Source organism: Gavialis gangeticus, unplaced genomic scaffold (assembly GCF_001723915.1).
Source record: "Gavialis gangeticus isolate Ggan-Ray unplaced genomic scaffold, GavGan_comp1, whole genome shotgun sequence".
Taxonomy (NCBI): Eukaryota; Metazoa; Chordata; order Crocodylia; family Gavialidae; genus Gavialis; species Gavialis gangeticus.
In genome coordinates, this window is record NW_017729014.1 from 22963336 (window position 1) to 22973070 (window position 9735).

General features: G+C 52.7%; 1 protein-coding gene across 1 annotated transcript; it reads left to right on the forward strand.

The window, feature by feature from the left end:
• The first annotated feature begins 3769 nt into the window (after positions 1–3769).
• On the forward strand, positions 3770–9461 carry LOC109293866 (kelch-like protein 6). Its single transcript, XM_019512015.1, has 5 exons — positions 3770–4543; positions 4749–4898; positions 5117–5195; positions 6438–6665; positions 7382–9461. Exons 2-5 carry the CDS (start codon positions 4841–4843, stop codon positions 8868–8870), a joined length of 1854 nt encoding a protein of 617 aa, XP_019367560.1. The 5' UTR covers positions 3770–4543; positions 4749–4840; the 3' UTR covers positions 8871–9461.
• Positions 9462–9735: the final 274 nt, after the last annotated feature.

The window sequence follows — 9735 nt, forward strand, 5'->3', positions numbered from 1 at the left end:
TTTGTCCTGCACCGGGTGGAAGGACAGACCAGCAGCTGCGACCAGTCCCCCCTGGCTTTGCAGGGTAGGGTGGCATGAAATGTCCCTGGTACAACCGCCCCAAAGGACACACAGGCAACCTTTGACCCCTGTACCTTGCAGCTAGAGACTGGCTAGGGTCACCCAGGCTGCCCTGTAGGGGCACAGATGGGCAGCTATGCCCGGCCCAGCTCCTCGCTGGGCGCTGGCAGGCTCTGGCTTGCTAACAGAGGGCCGGGACAAACGAAGTTTGCAGGGCAGGGAGGTTTTGCCTGAAACTAGGAAGACGTTTCCTGCAGCCTGGAACAGCCACTTGGCTTCTCTCCGCATGATCCTTTCTTGCCTTTTTCTTGGTTTTCTTTTGGAGCCGGGTCTCCGGGGCATCTGGGAGCAGCTGGAGGCTAGTGGGAGGTGAGCGGACAAACGCAGGCCCCTCCTGAGCAAACACGTGGGCAGGCAGGATCCCCGCAGCACCGCTCTGGGCCTCAGCGCTCAGCTTCAAGTGGCACTTACTGGCGCTCGGCGCAGCCCGAGAGCAGCGCTGCCGCTTTGATAAGAGGGGCTGCGGCAGGGCGAGGCGCTGGCAGGAAGGGTCGTGCCTGATCTTGGCAGGCAGCGAGGGGCTGGATGTAGCACGCGCGAAGGCCCCAGCCTTTGAGACTCAGGAATTAAGAGCCCGCCCTGGAAAGTGCAGGGAGGGCAGAGGCCTGGGCACGAGGAGCCCTGATTAACACAGGTGCGGGGCTTTCATTGCACACGGAGGAGTGCGGGTCCTCTGCACCGCTCTCCTCTTGCGAGGGGGGCTGCAGCCCTGACAGGCCCAGGTGTGAAGGAATCCTGCTCTGCCCCCCCATGTGTCCATCACTCCGGTTGCTAAGCAACCAGCTGGCGGCCTACCTGTCTGACCGCAGGTAAGATGGCGGGGATCGCCCGCTCCATCGCTTCAAGCCCTGACCTCTTGGCATGGGGGCGGGGGGCTTGAGCCATGTCACACCCTTAGGTGACCGGGGTGCTTTTTAAATCTGTTGGTCGGCCTCCAACAACGCTTGCCCCGATTGGGTCCGGGAGGTGAGGTCGGAGAGGTTATTTAAGGGCCCCTCCATCTCGGGGTGGGAAGAGAGGCATCTTGATACTCACGGACGCACCGTGAACTGCCCGCCTCCCGGGGGAGCTCGATCGGCCTCTGGACGGTGCTTGTGACCCACCTGAAACTTATCTAGAAATATAGCTTGGTGTCAAAAGGCGACCAGGCCGCACAGTTGGCTCTGGGTCATTCTTGAATACTTCCCCAGCTTGCATCCCTCCCCATGCCTGCCCTCTCTACCCAATAAAGCGATCCACTATAACGAGCTCGGTGGTACCTGCATGAGAGGGACTGGGCACAACTTTTCTACCCCCTTGGCTCAGCTGACTAAGGGAGGCGACTTCCTGTGTTTCAGGTTAATAGAAGCACTTCAGGGTCCCAACCTTTTTTTGCTGTGACCCTAAACACTGCACCATTAACTGCCACCGCCATTAACTGCCGTGACCCTAATGAGGACCCTGATTTGGGTCACACCCCGAGGTTGGGAATCAGCGGTCTACGGGGCCTGTGTATCCTGGGTGGCACAGGGCCCAGACAAAGGCCTCAGTCGGGGGGGTGGCAGCGGTGCCCCAGGCTTGCGGGTGTGCTCCAGGAAGGGGGCTGACCAGAAGTTGGTGCCCCTGGGGAGGCATCCAAAGCCAGGTTTTTGGTGGGGTGCAGTGAAGGGGGTTTCTCGGCACAGGAGTGCCCCTACTTGGCCCCCCACGCAGGAAGCAACGAGAGCGAAGGCCCAGCATCCGGAGCTGCAAACAACGAGGTCCCAGGCGGCTGTGATCCCACAGCTGGGAGTGAACAGGTGGGCTGGGAGGCAGGATCCCTGGTACCTGCACCACCGGCCCCGTGCGTGCTCCCGGGAATGCACTGCATGCTGTGGTGGGTGCATGCTGAACAGGGAGCATCGACGTGGAGGGACGTGGATCAGTTGGGGTCGGACCCGTCCAAGCCCATGCGGCGCTCTAGTTAAGTGCATGGGTAAGAGCCCACTACAGCTACTGGCTAGTGGAGCTCCACCTGTATACAACCGGCAAAGGCCCCTCGATGCCTCTGGTTCCCTCCCTGCTGAGGATGGAGGGGGTGCTTGCTTACCTGCCTGTTGCCCCTGGATGGTGTGGGGGCTCCAGGGGCCCTGCGCTTGCAGGGCTGGGGCTGGAAGTTCCCGTGCTTGATGTGGGAACGGGCCTGGAGCTGAGTAACAGGAAATGTTTGGGCAAGTGTCAGGAATAGACCGTGCTTGTTTGTTCCTCTGCTGACTCCACCGCTCCATCCGGCTTTCCCAGACAGCGCTGGAGGTGAGGCTGTGCCTGGCCTGCCTCGCGGGAATCAGCCCCAGGCTTCCGCTTCCTCCCCTATCTCGGTGCAGACAGGGGCCCCAGCCCTGGGTGTTGTGCAGGGAGATAATGGGGAACAAATACAGCTCTGTGGAAAAACACTCAGTCACGGCCCCTTCCAGGGCTGGTTGAGGCCCCAGTGCCGGTGGAGGGGAAGGGCAGGGACTGCTGCATCGTCCCGGCTCTTCGGTGCTCTACGCCTTGGGAAACCAGGGAGGCTACGAGCTGGGTCCATGTTAGTGGCATACAGCCCACCCAGACCCACGGCTGCTGAGCCAGGCGGCTCCACGGGTCCCCGGCCCCAGACTAGCCTCTTGGCACATGGCCTCTACTCCAGCTGCCTCCTGGCCGAAGTGGAGGGTTTCCAACTATTGGTAAGTCTATGGACAATCCGTAAGAAAAGCTAACAATCCTCGCCTGCAAAATCAGTAAAATAAACCAACCGAGCTGTCCGTAAAAGCTGAAGAAACCCCGAGCTTGATTCTTCAACCTGAGGCGTTGTCGTAAAGGGGCCGAATGCAAGCGTTGAGGACAGCCGGAGCGGAGCAGCGGCACCTTGTATCTGAGCAGGAGCGTACCTCAGCACCCTGCACGAAGCTCTCCACTGAGGCTTCGGGGTTGGGGGACCCTCTGCAGCCCCCTCCCCTGCATCTGCTGGCCTCAATGGTAGGAAGTCTGCGGCACCAGATGAGACAGAGATGGGGAGGAAGCACGTTGCGGCAGGGCACCTTCAATCCCTCTTCCCAAGTAGCCGACCCCAGGCGAGATGGGCCCGGGCTAGCTCAGGTACTGTCAGCAGTGCAGCCATAGCAGCTCCCTCCCAAAACCATGCGTGAATAAATATCCAGGCGGTTGGCCTGTGCGGATCTCCTTGCTGCTGCATCTACACCGGTACCGGTACTTTGTTTCACTGCAGCATCGACAAAGCCCAGGCCCATGGGTCACAACACAATATGCAAAACAGACTGTGACACAAGTCCCAGCTCCACCAGTTAGGAGACAATATATAGATCAGGGCAATATCGTTACCCCTGGACTCTCGTCACTCGTGTCTCCGGGGTTGCAGGCTGTGAGGTCTGTGCAGAGCTATCCGTGCACAACTTCCAGGCCAGGACACTTTTAAGAGCAGGTCAGGCAGGCACGTGGCTGGGACGGTTTGGTTGGAGATGATCCTGCCTCGTGAGGTCCTTTCCAGCCTGATTTTTCAATGATCCTATAAACTGGAGGGATTAGGGAGGCCCACCGAGTGTAGGGAGGAAGAGGGGATGTGACTGTACATGGCATAGTGAGTCTGAGATGAATTGGGAGGTGTTGTGTAGGATCATCTGGATTTCCCTGGGTTGGAAGGATCTTGCGTGGCGCGATTCATCTAAACAGCTTGTGGCAGTGTCTCAGGTTAGTCTCTAACCAGGGCTATTTCTTCCCTTTGAAGGGAACATTTATTTTATTTTCCCCAAATGCTGCCCTTCTGTAACCGAGAAAATTGCCTACCAGTTATACAACAAAGCCCCAATCGGTACCTGGTAGATACCTGCCCGGCTTCCCACCTGCGGAAGACATTGCTCCTAGGCTTGCATTTTAAAAACGTCCAAGTCCCCAGAATATCTCTTTGAGGAAATCTATCCGCCTTCCAGAGAGGTTTAAATGGGGCATGGCAGCTTTCCAAAGTCTGACCCCAGTTACAGATGTTCTGCCCTTCTGAAAGTCTGGCCTTTCTCCTTGACTTAATATCTCTCAGCACCTTGAAGGGAACCTTTCTATGCAGAAGCAAGAGGCTCGTAGGGTGCAAAGGGAATAGTGAACAAGCTCTCACCTTGAATTGGGCTTACATGGCTTTTGTGGGGATGTCATACCCTTAAGGCCACACCAGAGCATTTCTGGGTTTCCTTTCTCCCGTCTGTCATAGCCCTTGAGCATGTGAGCATCTGTCATTTCACCAAAGACTGGCTGTGGCTTTGGGATGTTCTCCTAGTGCCTTGTACATAAAACTAGGGACTAAGGCCATGTCTCTGCTTCTGAAGGTAAAGAACAGCAAGGAGTACATGGCTGCAGTGGAAGGGGATAAAGCAAAAAGGAGGAAAAATGAGGCAGCCAACAGCTTCAGGGTGCACAGGTGTGTTTAAACAGTTATCTTTGAACCTTGTACAGATATCTGTCTGAAAACAATGGGGGAAATGAGGGACAATCTTGACCCACAGGTAAGATACTGGGGGAAGACAGGACATCTGCTGAGATTTCACTGCAGAGGTAAGACATCAAAAGGACTGCGTCCCTCTGATGGCAATCAAGTGTCGCTAGCTTGATTTCCTTTCTTCCAGCAGGCCTGCCGTGTAATATGGGCACCCTCGAAGTCTGACTTCCCGGTCAGAGATTCCAGCCCTATCTCCGGGCCAGCAGGATCAACTCCCAAATGGACAGGGGAGAAGAGAGAGAGGCACTTCAGCCACTGGACCACTGCATCCGTGAGGGTAGGCGGGCTGCTTTTCGCATGAGGGTCCCTAAGAACGGGTCCCTTCGGGGCGATGTCCCATGGAAAGGGAGGGTCACCAAACCACATTGCTGAGCTGCCAACTATTTAACATGGTTTAGGTACAACTTTCCCTGAGATCAGTCACTGCCCTGGAGGTTTCTTCTCTCCCCCTGGATAACTCACATTTGAAGCCTTGCCGCATTTTTGTCTTGGCAGGTTTCAAGAAGTTGTACCAAAACCAGCAGCTCTGTGATGCCACCATCGTGACCGAAGGACAGCGGTTCCCATGTCACAGGTAGGATGGTTTCGGCTGGGTGTGCGTCTTCACCTCTCATGGTGCTTCAATGGAAGATTTGTCTATAAAGACAATAATACCCTGACATCTCATCACAGGGTAACTTTACAAATCTCACTTATCTTCAGTCGGGTTTCTAGTTGCTTTAATTTGTCTCATGTTCTCCCAGAAAGTGAAGTTTGAATCATCTGAGAAATCTTTTTAATATGTCTCTTAGCAAAGGCAATTCTCTGGTTTTTTCTCTTTTTTTTCTGCAGGCCTTTTATTTTTTTGTAGGCCATGCCCCAATTTCAGATTTCTCTTTGACTTGTTCCCAAAATCAAGAATTCTTTTGAAATTAAAATTAATTTCTAGCTACCTTCCTCCAAGAGTCTTCTGCTGTTACCATATGCTCTTTCTTTTAGACTAGCTGTAATAGCACACAATTAAATGGAGTAATGGCCTTGTTCTGAATGTGTTGTTTCACCTGAACCCGTGGTGTTTCACAAGGCTGATTCATGCCCGCTAGCTTGGGAAGAATAGCTCCACTGAGATCAGCGAGCTACACCAGAGCAGACCTGATCTGAGAGGAGAATAAACAAATCCTTGTCTTTAGGTTTTGCAATCTGCATTTTGATTAAATTATTTCATTCCTTGGCCTGTCTTTCAACTCTGGGCATCACTGAGCTATGATTCTGGCAGGTGCACTCACAGCAGTCTAGTCAGGGCTGTTTCTTCATTTCCCCATACCATTTCTTTTCAGAAAAGCAAAGGTTATGGATGCCAATGGTTATATATGGTTGAATGGATATGTTAGTTAGGCATTAACCTACATCCCTTTAATTAGGCATGGCATTTCAGCCTCTTTTCATCTCATTCCTTTTAACCAGCCTAAAATCAGAAACCAGGTAATGGCCTCAGAGAGAGAGACTAGTTTTACTTTGTGCCGGTAGCAAGAAAAAGACTACTGAACAGGTGGAGGTAGGGAGGAGAAGAACCAGAGCTCTGTTTAGTAATCTTGAAACTGAAAGGGAAAGGACGTGGCACGACAGAAACCCCAATATTCAGTGCCTGCCAGTTTGGCTGCATTTTTTCCTTTCATTTATTTATCAAACTCCACACGTTCCTTACATGATCCATGGCTTGGGGTGCAATTCTGCTCCTGCTGAAGCCTTTGCACGTGCAGCCAGGATTTCTCCTAATTCTTCTATTCCTCTCAAGAGAGCACCGGACCCCTTGATAGCGTCTTCCTTCTCCACGCAGGATGCTGCTGGCTGCAGTCAATCCCTACTTCCGAGCCATGTTTGTCAACTCCTTCAAAGAGTCCCATGACGGAGAAATTCTGATGCATGACATGGACCCCTTCACCGTGCAAACCGTCCTGAACTACCTGTACACCGAGGAGGTCTCCATTACGGCGGAGTCAGCCCAGGCTGTGTTCGTAGCAGCCAGCAGGCTCCAGATCCTCCCACTCCTGGAGATCTGCACCAGGTAATAGTGATGCACATGCTATGTTACTCTGGATGTATGTATGGTTTTGGCTGGTGGGAGAGCTGTGCCGAGCAAGTGATGTGTTCCCCGCCACCTCTAAAGGAACTGGAAGGTGGGCACTTCGGTCTACTGGTATGGCCAACGCCTTGGGCAACTTAGAGTCTCCCAGGGCTGGGAGACAAGACCAGGTCAGGAGCAGAAAGCTTTCCAGGGGTCATGCTAGTCCAGGAGTCCAGAACGCTTTCCAGGGGTCATGGTCCAGACCGAGGCAGGGGCCAGGGAAGCCGGGAGCAATACAGACCTGAGCATCAACCAAGCAGGAGCCAACCATGACAGCCAAGCACCAGCACCAAGACACTCAGCCAAGCCATGGGAGCAAGGCTGAATATATATTGTCCTGATGTCCTCAAGCCAAACAAAGCACTTCAACACCTGTCCGCTGCTGCCTGGAGCCAGTCCCAGGGCTCCCCTGGCGCAGCTCCCCGACGGTTGTGTCACTGACTGAAGTCGAGTGGCCCAAACATGGGACTCAACAAGAGGAGTGATGCATCCTAGCTCTACGTACCTGGTACGGAGACACCTCCATGCCTTTTGGCTGGGATTTGCAATTCTGGGGTCTCGTAATACTGTTATTCTAACATGACAGGATGAAGGGCTTGTACAACAGTTCATTCTCGTGACCTTCCTGTTAACACATATTCCAATTTTTCTCCCAGTTTTCTTCTGAAGGAAGTTTCCTTGAAGAACTGCGTGAAACTTTACGAGTTGGGCTATGCCCACAATGAACAAGCTCTGCTTCAAGCAGCCATGAGGCATATCAGCCTGAACTTCAGGCGCCTTTTCGTGAAGGCCAACAGCTTCCGACAGCTGCAGCTCAGCTCTCTCATCAGCATCATCTCCTCCGACAGCCTCCTGGTCTCCTCTGAACTAGTCGTGTACTGGGTCGTCCGACGCTGGGTGAGGTTTCAACCCTCCAAACGCCATCCGTTCCTGGGTGAGCTAATGAAGCACGTCCGCCTTCCTCTCCTCACCCACGAAGAGCTGCGGGAAGTCCAGCTCGAATCGGAGCATTACCGAGATATTCGGCTGCAGTGGAAGCGTCTCAATCGGCAAGAGCGGCTACAGGAGTGCGGCGGTCTCAGGCAGGGGATGTACAACAAGTGCATTGTATGCGTGGACCTGTTCAACAAGGAGGGCCCGGAGCTGAAGATCAAGGACTCTCAGATAGGCTGCTACAACCCTCAGTCAGGGGCGTGGGAAAAGCTGCCCCCCCTGAAATGCTTGTATTGCGCGCGGTGCTTGGCGGTGAGAGACAAGCTCTACGTCACGGGGGGCGTCCACAGGGACCACTCTTATTCAGACACTCTCCACGAGTACAGCTCTTTCCGAGGCCAGTGGATACGGCTGCCTTCCATGTCCACGCCCCGCGCTTCACACGGCTTTCTCAGTTGCAACCAGAAGCTGTATGCCATTGGAGGTTGGTGCTGTTACGAGGGCTACCTTGACTCGGCGGAGTGCTTTGACCTAGCGAAAAAGGTCTGGACGCCCATCTCTCGGCTGCCATTCACACTGAGCCATTTTGCTTCCACCGTGCTCAGGAACAAGCTGTATATAGTCGGCGGGGTGACAGGTGCCCGGGGCTCTTGGACCGCTTCTAGGAAAGTTTTGATCTACAAGGTGAGCTCCGATGTGTGGGTGCAGGTGCTCCTGGACTTTGAGTGCTGCTGGTCTGGAGCCGTCTCCATGAACAATGGGATCTACGTGGTCGGTGGGTATTTCAGGAGCAGAGCGAGACATTACAACGAGGGATGGCCTGATTCAGGAAGCCTTTACTGCACGAGGAAGTGTTTCTTCCTGGGCGAAGATGGCCGAGTGAACAAAGATATTGCCATCCCAAAGCTGCCCGTTGAGATTGCTGGTGCCGGTGTGGTACGCTGGAAGAAGAGGATCTACGTGCTAGGCGGTGAGAAAACAAATCTATATACAAACTGGGATCATAAAAACAAAGAGGAATATTATAACACAATTTACTATTGGGAACCTGAAGAAGCCCGATGGACTCAGTGCCCAGAAAGGCTCCCTTTTACCAACTGGGGTCTCAGTGGGTTTGGGTGTTCAACGCTGAAGGTACCTAAAAGACCTATTCTGTCTCTTTTCCGAAAGACATCCATTGCCCTGACAGCAGTCGAGTTAGCAGAGAGTTAGCTGCGTTTTAGCCAGTTGACCAACTGCCTCATGCGTAGCATATCCTGTACTTAAAACTGCTTGCGTGAAAATCATTGGGCCGTTATTTTACTGTGTATTTACGTGGAATTCGGAGGTGTTGCATTGAAAACAAGCAGCCTGTTGCTGAAGGGAAGGATGCCTTCTGCTGGAGCGGTGTTTTGCCCTTATTCATTGTGCGCCTACATTACTGTCAGAGCCAAACTCCCCCACCAAATTTTATCTATTAAAATATATTGAATCTATTAAAACCAGCTAACAACACACTTCTTGGTGTGGGAGGGAGGGTTGAAGATCATATTAAATCATATCTCAGTTGTGGAGTTAGCCTCCAACTGCTTGTGGCCTGCTTTACTTGACCAAAAGCCCAGACAACTATTCTGGGGGTAGCTGGGATGTTGGGCTCCCAGGCACCTAAGTCACTTAGGAGCATCTGGAAATGTTATGAATTGTGTCTACAGCCATTTCTCCTAGACACGCCCTTGCCCTTACTATTGAAACCAAAAGGTCAGCAAGGTTTGGTATAGTATGGGGTACCTGAATGGATAGCCAGAATATCTAGAGCTAGTGTGGAAAAAATAAGTGAAAGGGAAAAAAAAAAAAGTGCTTCCTCACGTGGACATGGTCAAATCATCACGTGTACAAGTGGCCCAAGTGCTTTAGGTGCTGTTTCAGTCATCCTGTGATCTTCCATAGCTAGCTCATGTTAATTAAGAAACTTTTAATAATATTTAAAGTCAATTTTACAAACGTTACCTAGTTATTGCCTAAACCCTTTAAAACACGTGTACAATATTATGCTTGTTACATGTAAAAATGCTTGTCCAAGTATTTAAAAGTTCTTGAT

Bases quoted from the DNA above. Each gene is read 5' to 3' on its own strand.
- LOC109293866 (XM_019512015.1), top strand. From the start codon at position 4,841: ATGGACAGGGGAGAAGAGAGAGAGGCACTTCAGCCACTGGACCACTGC. The intron at 4,899-5,116 runs GTAGGCGGGCTG...TTGTCTTGGCAG, and splicing joins GGACCACTGCATCCGTGAGG to GTTTCAAGAAGTTGTACCAA. The intron at 5,196-6,437 runs GTAGGATGGTTT...TTCTCCACGCAG, and splicing joins CAGCGGTTCCCATGTCACAG to GATGCTGCTGGCTGCAGTCA.